The sequence below is a fragment of the Telopea speciosissima genome, chromosome 3 (genome assembly GCF_018873765.1).
Source record: "Telopea speciosissima isolate NSW1024214 ecotype Mountain lineage chromosome 3, Tspe_v1, whole genome shotgun sequence".
In the NCBI taxonomy this organism is placed as follows: domain Eukaryota; kingdom Viridiplantae; phylum Streptophyta; class Magnoliopsida; order Proteales; family Proteaceae; genus Telopea; species Telopea speciosissima.
Window position 1 is genome coordinate 34,109,072 of NC_057918.1, and position 22,736 is coordinate 34,131,807.

At 38.5% G+C, this 22,736-nt stretch overlaps 2 protein-coding genes across 3 annotated transcripts in view; one reads left to right on the top strand and one right to left on the bottom strand.

Moving 5' to 3' along the window:
- The first annotated feature begins 6,744 nt into the window (after positions 1-6,744).
- On the top strand, positions 6,745-7,696 carry LOC122656333. The gene is made up of 2 exons (XM_043850809.1): positions 6,745-6,825; positions 6,962-7,696. Exons 1-2 carry the CDS (start codon positions 6,772-6,774, stop codon positions 7,694-7,696), a joined length of 789 nt encoding a protein of 262 aa, XP_043706744.1. The 5' UTR covers positions 6,745-6,771.
- A 1,851-nt stretch (positions 7,697-9,547) lies between these two features.
- The window catches only part of LOC122655930 (DNA ligase 1), a 59,473-nt gene continuing 46,284 nt past the window's right edge, over positions 9,548-22,736 (bottom strand). Inside the window, exons 11-20 of one of the 2 annotated variants that reach the window (XR_006332018.1) lie at positions 14,148-14,260; positions 13,008-13,109; positions 12,832-12,893; positions 12,544-12,615; positions 12,386-12,459; positions 12,229-12,285; positions 10,308-10,385; positions 10,087-10,164; positions 9,840-9,996; positions 9,548-9,732 (exon numbers count right to left, since the gene is read on the bottom strand). Coding sequence is in view for 1 of the 2 variants with exons in the window: in XM_043850320.1 (XP_043706255.1) it covers positions 9,636-9,660; positions 9,923-9,996; positions 10,087-10,164; positions 10,308-10,385; positions 12,229-12,285; positions 12,386-12,459; positions 12,544-12,615; positions 12,832-12,893; positions 13,008-13,109; positions 14,148-14,260 (735 nt within the window). In the remaining variant the exon portion in view is untranslated. The remainder of the gene's footprint in view (positions 9,733-9,839; positions 9,997-10,086; positions 10,165-10,307; positions 10,386-12,228; positions 12,286-12,385; positions 12,460-12,543; positions 12,616-12,831; positions 12,894-13,007; positions 13,110-14,147; positions 14,261-22,736) is intronic. The other variant, XM_043850320.1, reaches the window with a different exon arrangement.

Here is a 22,736-nt window from a genome sequence, read left to right on the forward strand (position 1 = left end):
GGATAATGATCCTGGTTTGAAGTGTGGTTGGAAATTCAGGATTTTGATTCGACTCGACTCGTCTTCATATCTACATCCATAAGGCCTAGGGGTGTTAATTTGGCCTGGTGGATTCAAGCCCGCCCTAACCTACCCTAAGCCTGGATAGGGCATCAACCCAATTTTTTGACCCACAGGGTGGGATTGGATTGGATTGAATTTTTTCTTGGCCTTGGCAAGATCGGGCTGGGCCTGAGGTAACCTAAGCTGAGCCTGACCCTGCCCAGCCCAACCCTGTATTAATTACAATACATAACAATTACAATTATGTATCATTATATTTCTTAACAAAATTACAACCAATTAACCAATTAAGTTAATTCCTTAACCCTATTCAACCAAACCTAAAAAAAAAAAAAAAAAAAATCTTATTCAGCATTCACAACTAACCTTGAATTATCAGGGCCAAGCTATGGTAAACCCTGGCAAGGTTGGACCTGGGTCGGAGGTTTATTAGGCTTTGGTAGGGTCGGGCCGACTTTAGACCCCTAGGGTTGGGCTGGGGTTTTAACAAGTCTGGCCCATTGACACCCTCATTTCAAGATGATCTTCTACTTTAGCTCAAATTTATTTTAAAAAAAAACAGAATAACCTATACTAAAAAATAGACGAACTCGGACCAAGTTCACCCGAGTCTCAATAGACTCGGATTTTATATCCAAGTCATAGCTGAGTCCAGATAATTACAACAAATGGGGGGGGGGGGGGCATGGAACAGGGAATGGAACAATTTCATAAATAATGAGAGAGGTGAATGAATAATGTTCGAGAGTTTATGAGATTAAAACATCTCAAACAGATGATGTCATGGTCTTCCATGATCATCTTTCATACATGTCTGAAAGTGACCATCTCAAGTCCTTGCATCGCGGTGATCATCTTTCATACTGGTGATATCTTTTGGTTTTTGTTATTGTGTGATGTGTTGCAAATTAGTTTTGGGTGTGTGTTTAATTAATAATAGATTGGACACCCCCTGTACTATGGCCTAATTAATTAATCTTCCTAATATTTAAAATAATTACTTAAACACCCCCTGTAGTTTACCATTTCTTTCAAGTAACCCTGTCTGTTAGTCACCGTTACCATGAGTTAAATATTTCATAAATGTCTAAACTTCCCTTAGGGTGTAGTGAAGTGACATATTTGCCCCCTTCTCTTTCTTCTTCTTCTTCCTCGTGCAACCAAAAAACACACCAGCAGCCATATTCAAAAATCATTAGGGGGTCCTCGCTTTCTCCCTCCCCTCCACTCTATCTCCCCCACTCCGTGCGGCACCCCCTCCCCGCCACCTACTGTGCTCCCTCCCTGCTATGAGCACCTTGGCCGGAAAGTCCACTCACACCCCCTACTGCTCTGCACCGTGAACCCTCAGACCTCTGCCTCCCCTCCCCCAATTCAAAACAGAAATCTAATGAGACACCGAAATCAAAATCTCCAAATCCACCAGAGTTGTAAATCAGTCCCCTCTGATTCCTACTCTCTCCTCTCCTCTTTTTTCTTAAGCTCTAGTTAGACCACGGACTCAACACGAAGCGTGTCTCTGCAAATCCAATTTTGTTGCTGCAAATGTTTGTTCTCTCGCCACTGAAATCTTTCGACCTTCACAAAACGACCTTCGTTTTAGGCCCCAAACTGTATCTCTTTGTTTTCTTTCTCTTCCATGTACTCTGTGTCTTTGAGAGGATTAATCGCCTTTGTCGCTGCTGCAACTGCCGGACTCAGATTTTCTCACCTCTGCAACTGCTATTTTTCAGCGTGAGAAATCTCTTGATCCTTACGTATTTCTCGAATAAGCTAAATGTAAGGAAGCAACGATGCACGTAACAAGATCTTGCATTGGTTGCAGATGCAACAAGGTTGGCTACAGCGGAAGACGAAACTCGGAAGGTAAATTCCTAAACAAGGATCAAGTAAAGAAAGTTTTGGGCGTAGACAAATCGATGGTTTGGGTGGAATGCAGTAAAACTCTGCAAAAGATACAACGAGTAAGGTCTTGCTGTACAAAGTCCCTGCAGACCAGCAAATAAATGCTTAGGCGGCGATGATTGAGGAATGGGTTTTGGAAAGAGGATTGTTTCAAGATGAGAAAAAAGAGCAACTCATCATCAAATTTCAGGGGCTATCTTTGAGTTTTGTTCATGTTCTTCTAAATGATACAACGAATCAAATCACTATGTGATTTTATCCTTCATACATGGTGGTTGTGTAATGTGAGAATCAAATCACCGTGTGACTAAACCCACCGATCTAAAAGAAATTGGATCAAATCTACCATAGAAAAGACGAAATTTATGGCAAGTTCGAGTGCACCTGAAGGTCATCATCGTTTCTGAGACCTCAAAACCCTTATGGAAACTAAGATTGACGATAAGATTTAAGAAGGGTAAATGCGTTGGTAGAAGTCTCTGTTCAAGAACATTGGCTTCTACCGTTTCTGAAAGAAAGTCTCGTCCAATACACGTGGAGAATCTTCACTGCTCATCACATCAGAGAACCGCAGCCATGGCCCTCGGTTTTTTCTTTTTGGGTAATTTTAATTTTACTGTTTTCTATTGAATAGGTGATAAGGTTAAAATAGATATTTTCGTTTAAACACTAACAGCAGATTAACACCATCAGGTTTGGGGGTGTAAAGTAATTGTTTCAAACATTGGTAATCATAAGCAAAATGGCCATAATACAGGGGGTGTCCAAGTAATTTTTTTCTTAATTATATTTTGTTTTATTTGATCACAACCAAATTAACCCCCTCTCTTGGGTTGCATCGATCCTACACTATTGTAAGAACAATAAGGAAGAGTTACAAGTAGACGAGATAAACAGATTTTTTTCCGCAATCCACTTTAAGACATTTGCAAGAATAACATGAGGATTAGGTATACATCCTTTGTGTAGAACTTGGTTGTGACGTATCCAAATAAATAGGGGTTTAAAGCAAAGACACCAAAAACCCATCGCAAATCAGATACAGTCGACAGACATTCCATAAGAATATTAGAGCAAAACCCAAGAAGTGATTCACCCGTGAAGAGTTCAGTCCTTAAACCCAAGATTCTCGCAACCCGCAGTCTCTTAGTAAATTCGCATGATAAAAATAAATGTCAAGGAATTTTTAAACATGTACCACAAAAAACACAGAGATCATCCCCATGCTCCCAATGAAGATAGCCTTGATTTGAGAGGTAGTCCATCCATCAAGACTCTATAAAAGAAGATCTTGAATTTTGGGTGAATTTTTCTTGCCCACATAAATTCCCACCATCTAAATCTAGAACTTCCTTCAGTAGTGGAGAATTGGAGGTTTTGTTTTGTTGTATAAGTGACTACCAATTTATTAGTTAAGAGGACTGATTTAGATAGAGTATGCAACCATTTATTTGAGAGTCCAGTACATCAAGAGGCAAGGCACAAACATATGTAGCCACTGTGGGGGCAAAACACTAATTTGATTGCCATATATATATACCCACCCTTCTCTTTCTTATTTTTTAAGTATTGAAAATTTTCTTGAGCAATAATTATGTTATCTACGACAATTCTCTCTGGATACATTCCTCAAAAAATATGATTCGTGCGAATTCTTCCCCCAATTATTGAAGAGATCTTGACGGAATTGCCACATATGAAATTGAGCACAATTTTACAAAGAAATACCCTAATGCCTTAAGCCACTCAGCCATACCTCCAAATTGTTGATCGGAATTTGATGTGCCGGGTTTGGTTGGTTGCCTGAAGGGCTATCTGATCCGATCAACTGCGTTTGCCTTCAACTTGAAATGAATAAATAAAATATCCAAAAAGGTCCTTAATCTCTTAGCTAAAATTTTAAGAATTATTTTATAAGAAACATTATACAAATTAGTCGATCAAAATTCATCATCCACTTTAGAAGCATTAGGTTTATTGAGGATCATGGTTAGAAGAGTGTAGTTAACCTCAAATGGAATGATATGGTTGGAAAAAAGTCTTTCACAAAGTTACAAACATCATTTTTAAGAAGTTCCCAACAAAGGTACAAACACTCCTTAGCAAGAAAAGGAGTGTTTTCCGGATCTTTATCGCCCCCAATATTAGAGGCGATAATTTTCCGTGTTTTCCTTAGAAAGTGTAGCAAACTATTGAATATTGGAAAAACTTTTTGTGTATAGGAGATAGAGCTATTCAACATTAAGTCATTAAGAGCTCTACTATCCTGGCCTGGACCCAATGTCTTCCATTTTTGAGTTTTATAGGCTTGATCATGAAGGCAAAGCAAAAGCAAACACTACCCAAGTCCTCTATATTGGTTTTAATTGTATTGGACATCAATGAACAAGTACCTGCACAAATATTTTGGTTCCCAATCCTTAACAAGCAAGAAGATCCAACTTTCAAAATCTTGGATCAAACACGGGATTGGGTTCCATTGATTCTTATTCAAATTGGACCAGAACTCTGTCAAAATCAGCCTGAACCATAGAAATTGGACTCCAATAGTAAGAAAGATTTCCACAAACCTGTGATTTTATTTTTTATTTTTTGGGAACTTTTTATTAAAAAGAATTATAGATTTTACTACAAGATGTAAGTTTCAATTGCAATTTTCTATTATACTGATTAAGAAAAAGAAGAAGATAGCTAAAAATGAAGATAAAAGAGCAGTAATATTCAATTAAAAATAGGTTGTAAGAATTAGCATTTTCTCTAATTTTGAGTTGTAAAATTGGTCAAATATTGAGCCATTCTTCTTTCCTTCAAAGACTTTTTGTCCATGGCTCTACTATCATCTTTCGCCAAATTTTTTGGGGAAAGTTAGGCTTCCTACCAGTACCCTTCTCTGACTATCATAAACAAACACATTAACATTGACTATATGAGAGAGAGAGAGAGAGAGAGAGAGAGAGATTCAATTCTTTGGAAGTCATTGGATTAGATCAAGGAGAGGCTCCCAAGTGTTTTAATTCGGGCAAAGGACGGGGTTGGGTTACGAATCTGCAAAAAGGCCATTTTAAGTAGAGAGAGCGAGTGAAGTTTATGATTTTTGTCTTTAAGCATACGAAAGAATCCGCACATGGACGATGTGTGAATCTTTTGCCACATCATTAATTAGAAAATTCTCTCCCTATCTCTCCAAGTATAAACTATTAGAAGAGATTTTCTAAGCTAAGCAAGCAGCATAGAGGAGCGCATCAATGACGTGCAATGAAATGATTTCATACATAGGGGGACAACGAGATGATTTCGCATGTAGTTGCTTAGATAACTTTTTTCCTACAGAAGTATTCTCTGTGAGAGAGCATAGCCTCCACCAGTGTCTCCCATAGATTCTCTCTCCTCGCCATGTAAAATGACTTATATGAACAGAGGAGAGAGATGTGTGTGTGTCGGGGGTAGTGGCAGAAGTTACGCTCCCTCACAAAGAACTTTATCACTTTTCTAAAATATTTATGTTATTGAATTTACTACTACAATACTACTAACCATGCCATAGAATATATGTCAGCTCACTCTTTCTCCTTCTAACATTCTCTTCTCTTGATCATTTGGTGTTAGGATCAACTTCCCACGTGGGGAGAGGAGTTACCCTACCCACACATGGGATCCCACTGCCCAAGGGGTATCTAAACCATGGATCGTCATTGACTCATGGTTTGATATCCCATGAACGGTGGGATCGCATGTGGGGAGATCACTAAATGTATGAATAGTGAGGACCTTAACCTGCGTGCCTATTGGCTTGTCATGGGAGATACCATTACATACAAGGGTTGTGTAGATTTCATTCCTATAATTATGTTAAGCAGAAAAACGAAATGGTAAAAAGACTAATATTGCAGAGAAATATAATTATGAGCCGACGCTAGCACCTTCTATGTCTAGCCCAATTATAACTCAATGGGAGAAAATCTTACCATGCAATCATGGTTCAAGGAATCGGTATTGGTAAATTCCTAACCAATACAATACCGATCCAAGGATACTGATCAAGAGTAGAAATATAAATAAAATCAAATTTTATTGAAATTTAGGGATAAATCCATCCGATCCAGATGATATGGGATAATCCGAAATCGGTATCGTTCTCGGCATCAGCCGAGATGAGTATGTTGATAACGATACCAATCCCAATAACGATTACTAAAAAACCCTACAAGCAATTGCATAATAAAAATAACAAGGGAAAGGGAATGCCAACCGGTGTTGTGCCTAGGCGCAGACACACCCTAATATGAAACAGACTGACGTAACGTTGAACCTTTCCACCTTTCCAGATGCACCAGTCTTTTAGTCTTGGGCTGTGTTTGGGCGCAGGTACACGCCCTGGCACAATACCTTTTAGTGATCCTTTTCCCAAATAACAATTACAGTGAGTGGGGGAAAAAAAGAGGTACAGTGACAGGTTATACGGTGGTTTAGCTCCCGCTTTCCTCGCCGGATTCAGATTCCCTCGTTTTGAGAGATAACAGTTTCCACTGGACTTGGGAGTTTCAAAAAACGAATGTTACTGGATCGCAAAAAATGTGAATGCAGGGTTTTCCCTTTGGCCTTTTTTCTTTTTGTTTTTGTAGGCTTTTTTTGGCATTTTGTGTTGTTTTGCCCAACCCCATAGAAAAGTTGAAAGTTATGAAAATCAATTAAAGAAGAAAACAACACTAACAAAGCAAGCAGGCAAGCACTTCATCCCTCCCTACCTCGCCCTCTCAGAAGCTTCCCCTCTGTTCGAGTTTACAAAGTTAAGGCTTAAAGAGTATGGACAATCAGCGCATCTCGCCTCCTAGCTGGGCTTATTACTACCATGGAAAGGTATAATTCCCATCTGGGCTCTCTTCTTCCCCTGCCTGCATTCTATCATAATTCTTCTTGTGGCATGATCAGTTAACGTCTTGCAGTAATGGGGGGAGAGTATTTCTTATATAATGAGTTTGGTATAACTGTGCAGACAATGGACGAGCTAAGGCAATCTCTCTTGTATACCACTCTGGAGCTGGAAACAACGAGGCTAGCAGCCCAAGAGGAGATAAGGAAGAGAGAAGAACAAATGATCCGTCTCCAAGATCTTTTAAGCAGAACCGTCAGGGAGAGAGACGAGGCACAAGACAAATTCCAGAGACTAAACATGGAGAAGAAGCTCTTACTCCTACACAAACATCAGAAGCATCTCCAGCAACCGCAACAAACTACCCCCTTCTCAGGGATCTCCACCATTGAAGACGAAGCTAGAAGAGGAGGAGGTGATTCCAACACCGGCGGCATATCTTCCTCGGACCGCGAAGAAAGCATCGTCTCGTCTCCTGTGATAGACCCAATTCCACCAGTGCAACCACCGTCAGCAACGGTAGAATTAGCACCAGAGAAGCCATTGCCAGAGAAGGGAAAGCTTTTACAGGCAGTGACGAAAGCTGGACCACTACTTCAGACGCTTCTCCTTGCGGGACCGCTCCCTCAGTGGCGACACCCACCTCCCCAACTCGACTCCTTAGAGATCCCACCGGTGGTCGCCATTACTTCGCCTCCACCAACACCCAACCTCCTGTATCAGGAATCTGCGATGGGCATTAATGGTGACATCAACAACAATGGTAGCAGTATAATTGCAAAAAAGAAAAGAGGTCTTGTGGGTTGCGGAGGCTCCGATTCTTCCACCAACACCAAGTACCAAAGAGTTCTTCAATGACTTCCACAAACAGTTGTTCTTAAAAAAGAAAGTCTCCACACCTACAAAGCATTAGGAAAGTGGTTCAATTTTAGGGGAGGATGGAAGTTCAGAGAGAGAGAAAGGATGAGCTAATGGAGTTTTCCTCTCTCCCTTTCTTTCATAATCTGGATTTTTTTTTTTTAAACTTCTGTTTCTGTTTCAAATGTATGGGATACTGGAGAGCTGGAGGCCTCTTAGAGGGAAAGGGGTTTCCAATTCTCCAGGTATTTATTTGAAATGTATTTGGATAATCCATTGATGAATATGAGCACAGAAACTAGTGTGAGGAGATCCAAATCCAAACTTCAAACTAGTTTTGGTGATGTAGTTGTTAGGGATTAGGACTTTGAAGATGAGATGCGAGCAGGTGTGGCCAACAAACAAACGCTCCTTGTCGGGAGAAGAGGGGGTTGGGTATCCGAATCAAGATCATCTACAGCAACTTTTGCTGTTGTAGTTTATTAAATCTTTATTATTTTTTTGGGTAACGGTGGTGTGTTTTCCTAAATCCTAATCAATCTCTCTCTCTCTCTCTCTCTCTCTCCTTTTATTTCTCCCCCTTCCATCTATGATCTTCGATGTAGCAATAATAGAACATCCAGCTGATCCTGATACACAAAGCCCTAATGCCCAAGGAACGGCCACCACACTGGGTTACAAAATTGGAAACCGACAATTGAATTGGTCAGTGCAGATTCTGATCTGAAGCCTGTCAGAATCAGTTTCAAACACCCTAGAATTAGCCACTCAAATATAACAACTCAGCTATCCAATGAGGAAAACCCTAGCATTGGTAGCTCCAAAATGTTCGGATTTAGGAATTACTGCCAAATTTGATCCGAATTAGCCGATTATACTGAATTCCATCCATGATTTTTTAAACAATTGAACCACACAGAGTAGAGTTACAGTGCGGACTCAGAAGCCGCTGTTTCAAGGAGGGATTAGACTTTTTAGAATGTGGTAAAGTTTAAAGAAACCCATTTTCTGGGTTAATGATTAATTGGGTAGGGACGACCCATACAGGAATGGTGACCCCTAGGCCGTAGGCATAGGGAGGCCCTTTGGGATTTGGATGATGGGTGAGAGACAGCATAGGCTGTTAGGTCGTTCATCACTTTCTGGATTCTTGACCCTAGTGCACATGATAATGGTGGATATTTGCTGGTTGGCACCAATACCTACCTTGGCTCTTCCAAGTTGCATCAGTTTGGACTTTGGAGTCAATTGTTTGGTTAAGTAGTATAGTCAATAAAAAGTGGATTGGTTCTTGCCTCGCAGAAATGAATGCAACCTGTTTAGCTCTATCTCCAATCCAAGGGGGGGGAAAAAACCATACCCAGTGCACAAGGTTCCCAATACTTCATGATCTAAGCAGAGTCATAATGTACACAACCTTATCCCCGCTTTGCAAGGGGCCGTTGCACCAAGGCTTGCCCTCTAATGTGAAGGAAATTTACTTAAACTACCTAAAATATAACTATTTCTGATATAGGATTAGTATTGTGGGCACCATTTTTTTCAGCCAGATTACAGGCCATTCACAATTTTGTGAGATAGTGCATAGCTGAACAAACACTTTTTTTTTGTCGAAGGAAGAACATAATTGGATACTACTCTAGAGTTCGAAGATGGCACTACATGATCTTAAAATAATACAAAAAAGTTTTGAAGTATCCTACAAAACTACATGCAAGTGGATATCCTAATTCTTCAAGCCAACTAGTTCCTACAAACATTAAAAAAAATCATTTGCTTGGAGGTGTCGGAGGGATGATAAATACAACAGTGATCAATGAACGCCACAACTAACTATTTTCAATAAAAAATAAATAAAAAAAACCCGAAGGCCTTACCTAATCAATTGACAACAGGATTGCTGAAGGTACATCAGTATATACAAACATGTTTTGCTCATTCAGTGTGCCTTTGATTGGCTACCACCATCCAGCATCAAAGGAACACCAGTGCGAGACTGCTCATAGCACAATTCATGTCCCCATATAATCTCACAACTGCAAAATCAGGACTATGAATTATTGTAAATTATACCCAAAAAAAATGTTTTTTTAGCCATGAACTTAAGAATGAAAAATCCCAGATGCATGGGATGTACATTTACCAACAAAACTAGTAAAAGATGGCACTACTGGGCTTAAAAGCTGCCTGCTTAAAATGAGCTCAAAGAAAGTGAAATCCTGGTCTTAATCATCTTCGTTCTCATCTTCATCCTGATTGTTAGCACCATTATGCTTTTGAGCACGATACATATCAGCAACCTGATCAAAATCAAGATTCCACCATTAACAGATTTGAGATAGGGACGAACTCCATGAAAATCAGCAAAAAAGGAGCTGTCCTAGTTTTACCTGATCAGATGATGTAGCTTGCTCAGGGATTTTATCTTTTCGCACACGAACTAGACGTGGAAATCGGAGAGAGATGCCCTTCAGAAGCAGAGCCAAGGAATTCAGATGGATGGGAAATGTAATAACAGTTGGAATCCATAATTGCAGAACAGTCAATTTGGGTTCAAGTAGTAATCACAGAAAAAGATTAACTACTTCCATTGTCAAACAAGACATCTAACCTTATTTGGATCCACAACACCAATTCCAGCACAATGAACAGGACTAATGGTCAAATCCGCAGCTTTCACCTCCCAAACCTTTGAGAGAAAGAACCACAAATGAATGGGTGATCGATGTGAAGAAAAATTGCAAAGGATTTTTAGATCTCAGAATAAGCCATGGAAACAAAAAATCAAATGGCCACATCTTTAATAACTATTTAATAAATGTTCATATTCTACACATCATGATTCATAAACATAGTTTTCAAGGTGGCAAGGTGAGCCTGGCCAGAGGCCTTAGGCCTAGGCGAGGCAATATTGGTGGTGGTGTGCAAAAAAAAGGTTTAGTCTAGGACCTTTCAGATCATGCCAGTACTTACTGTTTGCTGATATCCAGACCCAGTTATTTTAGTATTTAGTATACCAAGTCCTAATATAAAGTCTAAACTGAAGAGGAGACCTGAAGCATTCACCAGTCAATCAATGATCATTTATCAAAGTAACGAATTAATCGATGATTATCCTCATTCATTAAAACATGCAATAAATGATCAAAGGAAGTCAGTTTTTCTAAATACCATGATTTTAGGACTTAGCTGTATTTGGTTTTCCAATTGCAGTCCCTCCTTACAGACATGATGAGCTGCAATAAGGTGCGCCATAAAAGCATACAACCATATTGGCCAGACATGAGTTCAAAACAATAATAATAAATGAATCTGACCAAGGCGACACGTAGCCAAGCCATTGATACTTCTTTAGATCCCTTGTTTCACTCCGATAGTTTTATTGGTTGATTCGTTAATGGGTACAATGAACGGGTGTGTTATCAACTAATCAGTTCGTTATTAGACCCTGTCATAGTATTTGAGTCTCCAAATACATTATTATTGTATATTATTTCATATATATGGTGCAACCCAATCCTTATTTTCAATGCAAGTTTGCAAAGTTCAGGGAAAAAAAAAATACACTAAAATAAAAAAAAACCTAGGCAACACTGCCAAGTTGTAAAAAAACTAAGCGAGTGCAGACCTTGCCACTGTTAAGGGCCTTGGGGCCTAATGAGGCTAAGGCATGTCCTAGGCGGGCTTTGGCAACCATGTTCCTGAAGGTCAGAAACCAGGAAATAGAACCATGTAATCAACACTACCAGGTGAGCAGTTCCCAATACACTCAATTAACAGATCTTAAAGGCCCAGGAAACTTTCAGTTGATCATCCAAGTCGGGGAACCCTTTTCAAAGGGCATTCGGTTGACTGAAGGATAAAAAGGCATCTTTATAAAGGGGAAAAAAATCCCTGGATTGATCACTAGCATGAGTAGAACCTTTTCGAGAAGTGAACCTGTTGCTCAAACAATTCATTTGCAGTTATAGACAATAACTAAGCTAACTGATCTCAGTTCTTTCCCAAATAGAATTCACCTTTTTGGAACTTCTTTGATAGATTTAGTAAATACCAAATGAATTTTATTAAATTTATCCTTAACAGTCTTCTCGTAGGGAGGAATAGACCCAATAATCATTAGAATAACACCCTCCTGGGAAAATGTCAAGGTAATGAATCTATTTCTTAAAAACTGGAAAAAGAAATTATTTATGGGCAACTTAAAATGCCTTATATGTATTCCCAAAAGATACAAAGAAGAAATATATTCTTGCAAAAAAAATACTTTCTTTTCAAGGACAGCTTTCTCTCATTAAGCTGCCATTTTTCAGGTTACTGTCTTCTAGTATTCCATATATTAAGATATAGTTGCAGTAACAATGCATTTGGTCAAGGAAGATCTGAGCTTTAACAATGCACAAAGACAACACAATAGGTATTCAGCCAAACTAGAAAGTATGACAGAATGAAATGGTGCTGTATGATCCCGGAGGTAGTATGATGCAAAGAGAGAAATATTCACAAAAAGACATCAGGATGACAATTACTACCTCAGATGGTTCAAACCACACATCTGGATTGATTGTATCTCCACACCGAAAATATGGCTGGAAACAACGTAAGAATAAAGTTAAGCTTGTAAAACCATTTGCAAACTGACATAATTGTCCATTTTTCCCCACCAAAACTATTGAGAAGAGAAGTAACCTTGGGTTTTGGGATCACTTTAGTACGAACACTATTGGAACACTCCTCGAGCATTGCTTCAGAAAATCCGGTGCCTGTGCAGCATCAAATACAACTCAATGCATCACGGACATCCATCAAAGTGCAGATATCAATATGTTACAGGAAAGAATGCTTACCTATTTTGCAAATACTTTGAAATTCTTCATTCTTGTCATCATAACAAGCAAGGAGAAAGGCACCATAGAAACCTAGCAGGAGAGCAGTAAAAGCACCAAAATAATTCACTCAAAGGTACAAAAGAAAAAGGAGACACCAAATCTTAAATAAGTCAAAGATAAATAGTAAGACAAATGGTCAAGGAAATCAATTCAAAGAAAAATAATTTCTATTTAGCCATTTCATGGATGCTTGTTAGATTATAGCCTACTTCATATGGAAAATGGCTCTCTCTCAATGGTCATTACCTGTACGTTTCCCACGGCCATGGAATGCAGCAATAGGTACTAAATCTAATGAGTCACCAAGGCTGCAAAACATAGATTTTGTTAGGATGATGTCTTGACGATGAAATTAAATGAGGGCATAGAATCATGAGAGCTCAAAGGCAATTAATGAAAGGGGCAAGACTCTTCATCATTACCTGTCCATGTAATCCTTTTTCAATTTCAGCCAATTGTGGGACCGTTTTGAAGGCTCATAGGTAGCATCTCTATTTAATGTTTTGACAATCAGCCCTTCAGAACTGCAAAGTAAAAATGCATTAATAGCAAGCAAGTGCCAGCATAATAGTTTTTCATATATATATATGACATAAAGACATAATTTTTATTGCTGAACTTCCGATATCCCTTTGACATCATACACATCACAATAACTTCAGATCAAAAGAAAAGGGGTGCACAAACAATTTCAAAAACCTGGTCTTATTAAAAGTCACATGCTCAAAAATGTAGCAGTAGATACATCCCAAGAAACATCAATCAAAGCATAGCAATGCAAAAACTTCTACTAACTAGATTACAAGCAATCTTTAATTTCATTAAAATATAAAGATGAAGACAATATGTCATGATCTGCTAGAGAAGGGAACAAAATCCCAGCATGGAACCTCCTATGAGAACATTTGAAGGACAAGGAGGAAAAATAGACTGATGTCTAAAATGATGTATCATAAAAGTGATAAGATCATTGTTAATGTGAGACAATCAATATCCACAAGGAAGTTTATTTTCTGGGAGCAACAATGTCATAAAAAGAGATTCTATAATTTATGGAGAACCAGCTTTGGGATTATGAGGCTCTAATGGAGGGTATGCCTCAGGGTTAGGCAGACCCAAATGCATACAAGCCATAGCATCATCTATTACACAGAATCAAGACTGACGAGAATAAAGTTGGTTACTAGACCCATGAGTTTCTGTCAGTTCATGAATTAATAAGATAGTTGCTAATAAAAGTAAGAAGAAAGTAAAAATAGCATTAACCATATCATCCAGCAAACAAAATCTTGAACCTTTTATAGCCCCCAAGTACAGCAAATTGTTTGCTGACATAACTGAATCCAGATAAACAATTTTCTTTGGTCCAACAAAGAAAATTTACAGCTATGACATAATCCAGATATGCAGTTTTCTTTTGTTTAACCAAGAAAATCAATACTTTACCAAAAAAAAAAAACCAAGAAAATCAATAAATTCCAAAGTTTTACAGTTATGACATACTTTCTTCAACACAACAAAACCAAAATACAGCAAATACACCAAATGCTTGTGAAGAATACCTGGATTCAACAGCATCTTCGAGAAACTTTTGTATTACTTCAAGATCATCTGATGTTATTGCTTTAGCAAACTCAAAAACTCCTGGTTCTATCTCAAATGAATCATAAAGATGCTGTATCAAGCAAAGAGAATGGAATGAGGTAATAAGACATGAGAACGCAACCACAAAACTGTGTAACAGAACTGTTGCATCAGATAAAGCAGCAAATTGAACAGAGTTTATAGCATAAATGTACCTCCTCAACCATCCATCTGTTAGATACTAATTCAACAAGACTGTCTTACTGTTTCCATTTACCCGAATGGATTTTATATTATTATTTTATTTCTTTGCCTCTGTGTTTTAGAACAGGGTAGCTGTGAAGGGGAAGTATCACATCACAATTACTCGTCCCAATCCAACAGGAAGGTAAAAAATGTTTCCAATAGCCACAATAGTAATTCCGACTCTAGATGTTAAAGTCCCACTTAAGTACTACACTGTGTAATCAAGTCAGGTTATGATCGTTTGCAACAAGATCAGCTGATACGGCTACTCTGCATTCAGGTTTCAGATGCTATATCTGCTGTATCTTGACACATCACCTGTGCCACTACAAAATAAGTGAATGACCTTTCATAAGCATTCCCACTTTGAATAGTTTTACTGATCAATCCCAAGCAGGTAAGACAAACACCTTGAATTAATGAATGGGTTACAATACATACATTGACCATTCATGACAAGTGGAATCTGTCCCGACTTGGCACATAAATGAACATGGATAGTCTGTCTTATAGAGGAGGCCACACTCATCTCACACTAGTGAAGTTTGAGAGGAATTGCCTTGAAAGTGAGTTCAAGAAAACAGAGAATTAAAAAAGCGCTACTGGATTCCATTAGAATTAAATGGCATTCTCACAATCTAATGGAACTTTAGACTCGCTTCTAAACAACTCTCCCCCCCCCCCCCTAGCCTACCTTCTTAACTTTGCATGCTTGTTTCACCCAAAAAAATTGACCCATAAGGTCCATGATTCCCAGGGTTCACAAACTCTGTTTGGGTTCGCTATTGGGCCACCCAAGCTCTAAATGCACCAATAACAAGAAATAATGGCAGTTCTGTAAATATATAAAGTTTCCAAGGGGGAGTGGCAGGGCTGTAATTAACCAAATAGGAGAGAGTCACTTAATAGAACAAAGATTAGGACATAAGGGGAATTTAAAATTATTAACTAGGGATAAACTAGAAATAAACACAAATAAAGGGATGTAAGAGGGTTAGGAATAAAGGTAAGGGTATCTTAGGAAATCAAACAAATAGGGAAAAAGATAACAACCCAAGATTGTGAGGTTGTCTTCAACCTCCAGCAAACAGAACCAGTGGCAGAACCAATTGGTCTCAATGGGGAGAATTCTCTCTCCTAGTCTCGGATTGAGTCGAAACTTCAGGTCAAGGATGCCCTCACACAACTCTCTTGATTACTTACACCACCCAAACAAGTACCTGAGAAGCTAATAATCCAGATCTGAAACCTCACCAGGTGGAAGAAGCAAACAAGTTCCTGCAATCGTTTGCTCAATCCACCATTCCAGCAAGTTTTGGGACTCCAAACTAAACAAGATGGGTCACCCCTTGGGTAAGTAATAACATTCCAAATATGAAACTGAAAGAACTACAGATAAGGGGATTCAAAGGGAAGATTTGGTGGCTGTGTTTGAGCTAGACAGGTTACAGTAGTTTAGAAACCCAATATAGAAAAAACAAGGACTGAAAAAACGAAAAATAAAGAATAGAAGGAACAACAGAAGAGAAGAGAGAGCACCAGATGATGGGAGTTCAGAAATTGCAGAGAGGGAGATGAAAAGAGAAAAGAGAAGAAGAATGTCATGGTTGGTCAGTCATGATTGCACACACACCAGTCAGGCAGTCACACCACAGTAGCAGCTCAAAATAACTCTTTTCGATTCATTCAAATCTGCTCTCCATCATATTACATCAGTATAGAGAAACTCCCTTGCATCATAATAGAAACCCAACTAAAATGGAAACTAAACAATCTAGGCAACATCTCAAATAAATAAACTACCAAAATAATCTACGAAATCTATCCACCCAAATAAAATAAAATAAACTAAACTAAAAGATTGCATCCTATGTGTGACAAACACAGAACCTGGAACTAGCACCTCCAAGTGGAAAGGAGAGAGTGCTAGAACAGGACGGGATGATTCCTCCTATTGTGGGCTAGTCTGATATATATATATATATATATATATATATATAATGCCAAGTCAAAACAGCTCTTAGCAGGGAATCCTACTAATACACCAAGTCTGTTTACAAGGAGTTATAAATATAAAAGGAAAATAACAACTAATGAGCTAACCTAGAGTTAATCTAGTTCTAACTAAAATACTATCCCACAATACAGCATACACCATACCACGTCACACCACACAACCCACGATACACTTCAACACTCCCCCCCCCCCTCCCTCTCAAGCTAAAGTATATATATCAAAGGCTCTAGCTTGGAACAAGTATAGGCATTAAAAGCAGTACCAGTCTTGAACATATGTAGCAAAGGCACAAAGAGAACTTCACTCTGGTAGCAATATCAACTCAAGCACACCAATCACAACAGCATCAGCACATAAAAATCTTCATACCAAATAAATCCAAACAGCAACGAACAAAATAAGTGGTGGAGAACACCTATCTGCAATCCAAAGTACCATATCAACAACAGCAACAGCATAAGCTCTTTCCAAGGAAGGCAGGTAGTAAGTAGTAATCTGCACAAAGAAGACAGAAAAAAATGCAGCATAGGTCGCTGCAAACCACTGGTAAAAGTGCAGTATAGGTTACTGTGGACCACTGCTAAAAATGCAGTATATGTTACTGCGAACTACTGATAAAAAATGCAGTATAGGTTACTGCAGACCAGAGAAAAAAATGCAGTATAAGTACTGCAAACCAAGTAGCAGAGCATCAGGTTGCTGGAGGAGCTGATAAAAATGAAACATAAGTTACTACGAACCAAGTAGCAGCATCAGGTTGCTGGGGACCAAATACCTCAATTGCTTGTTACATAACTATCTTCATCGAAAAAAGTGTTGTTGCACAAGCAAATGACATGACCAAAATAATAATAATAATCTTCAACTGATGGCTTGAGTAGATAATAATAATAATCTTCAATCTCCCCCTCACGTGTAGCATTCCATACAACAACCCAATAATGTAGAGGATACAATTTAGAATATCCAGCATCAAAGAATGAGCATCAAATAAATTTCATAATCAAGAGCAGCTGCAATAAGATCCCAATAAAATAATCTTCAATCTGCCCTCATGATTGCAAATAAAATACCAAATAGGCCAGATTTCAACAAATTCGAGCAAATATTCTCCAATAATAGTAATAACAACCATCATTGCATGTACGCACCAATCTTCAAAAATTGCAACTCCAAAATGATGTGATTTAAGTCCCATTAAAGCAAAAAACAAAAATTGCAAATTTGCGACCAATGGCTATTCTGTAAATTCTAACCATACTTACGGAACCACTCAAGGAAGAGAAGACTCAAATGAATAGCTAGAAAAAGTGGCAGAATTATATATATATTTTGAAACTGTTATTATAAGGGGGACGATATGCTAAACCCTTGATCAGCAATGTTACACCCCGCATGCATGAGATAACTATTTATTATTATATTTGATATCCATGAATATTTTAATATTATTTGCATCATATTAAATGTGCATTACCGCAGTACTATTATTCTAACAGTGGTTTTACATTATTCTAAGAAGTTAAATGAGCAGTGGCTGAATTGTAATTTCGAGCATGACCTATGGTGTGAGAATGTAAGTTATTTAATATTAAATATTCTGTTTTAATAATTTTCTATAATAATTTATAGGGTAATATAGTATTAATATTATGTTAATGTAAGAGACATTATTTTATAATCCCTTATTTTATAATTTATCACATGAGTCTCACTTATTATAAGATTTTATTGTATTATAAGATACTATGGTCATGTGTTTATACTATGGTATGAATATATATGAATATATATATATATATGTGTGTGTGTGTGTGTGTGTGTGTATAAAACTACACAGTATGTGAATAGTGGTTTGATTAATGGTACGTTGTAATTATTAATAAGGTCATATGGTATGGTTTATTGTATGTTTTGGTTTGGTTTGGGGTTGATTTAAATGTTGGGTGGTCCAACCCATGGAATCAGTTCAAGGATTGTATGTGGATCACTTAAGGCTCAAGGGTAGTTTGTGTTTTGAGTGGAGGGTATTTTGGGAAGTGAAAAAATTAGTTAGAGTTGCAATGATTTTCTATTGCTCACATTGTGAGTTGAATGAGGAATCTTTGATGGGTATTTTTGAAAGATCTCTTACTCCATAATTTTATTACAGTTTTGCTGTGGTATGTTTGTACTAAGTATGAAGATCAGCATATTAGTTATGATTAAGTTGTGTTATTATATGGGATATATATATATTGCAAATCTAGATTAGAGCTGAGAAAACCTCAGCACAACAGAACTGATTCTATAGCTTGGGAGTTGAGAGAAAAAGAAGAATGAGAGTTTTGGAATGCAATGAAGATGGAGCTGATGCATTAGTGAGGGAACTGAGTAATAATATGTGATATGGTACTGAGCTTATCATTTGAGTAAGGAATTGAAGTAGGAGCTGCTGAAACTAAAGAGTTGCAGAGAAATCAGGTGAGTTGTTCAAACTTAAGGTTATGACTAGGTCATTTTGAATCTGAAATAAGAAGCTGTTAATCCATGAATTATAGGGTGTTTATAGGTGATTAGTTCTTTAATTAAAGGGTTTATTTCGTGAGTTTTAAATTGGATTGAAACCTCATTAGAAGTGCTATTAGATCTTGGACGAAAAACCCCATTCAAGCTGAAATTTTCTTGACTGGCATACTGACCCTGAAAAGTCCGAGCAGTGTAACTCTTTAATTTTAAATCCAAATGAAGTGATTCCAGTTTGGTTTGAAAGTAGACTCATTTATCTTCATTTTGTGTAGAAATAGCCATTTCTCAATTCTGCTCGGAAATGGGTGATGTGTTTATTGAATGATGCCTGATTTATATGTTGTTACATGAATGAATGATGTGCGAATGCTTAGAATGCTTTACATGATAGTAGTTGAATGTGGTGAAAATAGGCAACCAATACCTCCTCATCCCCACTCAAAATCAGATCGAGTGGACAAATAATAAAATCTAGCCACATACTCCTCGACTGTCATGTTGTCCTGCCTAAATTGTACAAACTTGAGGTGCATTCGCTGCTTAAAGTCAGCCGGTAGAAACCTCTGTTTCATAGATTCACTCGTTTCAGTCCAAGTAGTGACTACCCCAATGCCTCGAATCCAATTCTGCTGCTGGTACTTGATCCACCAAACCCGAGCCGTGCATTCAGTTTAGCATCCGCAAAAAAAATCTTCCTGGCTTCAGTCAACCCATACCATCTGAAAATATCTCCAAACTATGCGCCCAGTCAAGGTACTGCTCCAGGTTATTATCCCCATAAAAATCAAGGACATCCAACCTCGCTCCTCTGTCAGCTCCATAAAGATCATGTCGTCTGGTTCCATATGATGGAGCGATGGTGTAAACTGAGGGGGTGATGGTGTAGTATAATGTGACAATGTTGGTGGTGGCAATGAGGCATGAAAGGAACCCTATGGTACGGAGTTGGAAGAATCCCCATAATGGATGGGACCCTTTTCCTTTTCTAAGCTGTCAATATGGCAATAGAAACCTGAAGGGACACCATCATAGTCTAAAGGGAAGTAACTGTAGAGTTGAAACCGTCAACACTGCTGGCGAGTCTATCAATGCGGTCTGTGAGATGGTGATGTCAGCTCAGGTTTCCTCCTTATTGCAGTTGAGCTGTTTGTATTACTTTACTGTTAGCCACCATAATTTAGAGTTGGGAGTAGGAAATTTAGCTCTAATACTAAATTGATGCAATCTTGGGTTCGAAAACCCTGTTTGAGTTCGCTGCTGGCCCATCCAAGTTCTAAATGTGTCAATAACAAGAGATAGGGCAGTTCTGTAAATGTAGCAAGTTTCCAACGGAGATTGGCAAGGCTATTGTTCGCTACTATTTCACCTAAAAGCTCGAACTTTTAGGGAAGGGCAACGTCAATGTATACATCAACACTCCCTTGCACGTGCAAACAAAGATTCCATGGTCCTTGCAAGTGGAGCTTACGCGTCATTTCCGTTGCGTGGCATTGAGGGAGAAGAAATGTTGGGAAAACTCTTCTGATGCACTTCCCAGGAGTCGAACACTCGACCTCCATACTTTGATACCATGTTCACTACTATTTCACCTAAAATCTTGAACTTGAACTTGAGAAGAACCACTCGGGCATCACACCGCATAATGGGGGACAGAATAGGAGAAGTGGAAAAGCTAGATAGAAATCAGAATTGGAAGGGGGGAAGAGAAGAAGGAGGAGGGAAGGGGGGGGGGGGGGGAGAAGAGTGCAGACGCACAAACTCATAAACTCAATTCATTCTTCACTAAATTTCAAAGATGGGGGATTACATCATATATAAAGAAAATTAAAGACTCCTAAAAATAAAACTCACCCTCTAATCCTACGTAACTAATTGTAACTTCTAAAGTAAAGAAAATAAAATAAACTAAAACACATTATTTCCCCAAATAAGATAAATTCCTAAAATCCTACCAGATCCAAGAATTCAAATTGGACCCAGTTCATCAAAATGCAACTGGGTTTGGATCGATCCAAGGTAGTGCACCAATTGGGACAGCCTGGTCCAAGATTCTCTTGCATTAATTCCCCTGGGGTTCAGAAAAACTCGTCCAGGAGTTTTGTAGAATGAGAGAATCAAAATCGTGCGATTGACATCAACTATCAATCCACGTTCAACTTGTCTAAAAGCCAGGAGCCGAAATTCTTGATTGAAGTAACCATGGGAAAGAACGTAAGCAAATGGATCAACTACACAATCAACTGTCACGATTTCTTTACGTTCATCGACCAATGAAATCGCCTGGATTGAAGTCTGATCCGTAACTATTTCTAGATGTTCATCGGCCAACGGCAATTCCTGGATTGGAATCTGATCATGGAATTTCAATTCTTTGATCGAACCGCTGATTTCATTGTGATCTTCAACTTCCTAGGTCGAAATCTGATCATGGAGCTTTAACTTAAACTTCAACCATTCAAGGTTTGCTTCACGATTCTTAGGACTTTGTCATTTTGTTGACGTATTCTGGCCAGTCTTCAGGATTCATTTGGGTAGTGGAGTTAAAGAGAAAAAAAGAAGTGTGGTGCAACTATGGGTGGGGAAGGGTAAATTTGGAAAATACTAAAAAAATGTGGAATAATAATAGAATTGAGGGGCAATTCTGAAAAGAGAAAAAAAATTGGAAGCTAAACACAAAAGAATATTGCGTATGGGGTAAGAAGGGGTAAAAATTGGAAGAAAATTTTAAAAGGAATAAGGTGGGGGTAGGGGTACTATGGGAAGGAAAACAGAAAATAAAGTGTTACCGTTTGGGATATGGACTCTTACTTGAACCAGAAAAGTAGTGCGAGAAAAGGCGGAAAATGAGGAAGATGATGGGTTGAAGTTCCACTTTTAATGGGAGTCTATCTGTGTCCGCCTGCGATGGAGTTCGAACCTGCAGCAGTGGAGTTCCCTGAAACCAGGTATGTTTTCTTCTTCCTTCTCCCAGTCTGCCCTAACCATTGAGTTCCTAAAGTTTTTCCCAGCCGTACCCTGTTTTCCAGCATTACCTGCAACTAGTCAAATCCGAATCAATTCCAATCATCCTTTAACTGATCCATCTGAAATTAGGAGTGAAGGTCCTACACTCTAGGGCGACTTACCCACCTGAATTTCTGACTGAAATACAAAAGGATTTGGGAGATTAAAGTCAGAATCTGGTTTTACTTGTCCGCCAGAATTAGTTGCAGAGCAAGACATACTGCTATTTGGTGTTTTTTCTTGGACTCTGTTGTTTGCAGTCAAGAAGGATATGGGTTACGATACGTCATCCACAATTTCAAGTTGATCGAACTCCATATGAGAGAGTTTTTGCATCCGCAATCGAGCCTGGTTGTCGTGAGTACAGTTTGGTTAATCGAATGAAGAAGAAGATGCAATTTTTCTCATTTGCAAGTAAGGACATAGTTCTCTATTTACTTTCCAACTCTTATTTCTGAGTTTTGTTCTGTTTTATCCCTATTCTTCTGAAATTCCAAATTTGCCTCTCCCTTTAACACGTTTTAGCTCATTCACTTCTCTAGGAAAAAAAAAAAGGAGGAAGGAGAACAGAATGGGGAAAAGAGATCACAAGGGAAGGAGGAAGATGGGATCCTTCGTCTCCAATACCAGATAATGGGGGACAGAATAGGAGAAGAGGAAAAGCTAGATAGAAATCAGAATTGCAGGGGGGGAAGAGAAGAAATCGTAGGAGGAGGAGGGAGGGGGGAGAGCGTGCACACGCACAAACTCATAAACTCAATTCATTCACTAAATTTCAAAGATGGGGGATTAC

What these genes read in the sequence shown, in the direction of transcription:
- LOC122656333 (XM_043850809.1), top strand. Translation starts at nt 6,772, where the DNA reads ATGGACAATCAGCGCATCTCGCCTCCTAGCTGGGCTTATTACTACCAT. An exon ending in CTTATTACTACCATGGAAAG is followed by an intron (nt 6,826 to 6,961) that starts GTATAATTCCCA and finishes ATAACTGTGCAG; the next exon opens with ACAATGGACGAGCTAAGGCA.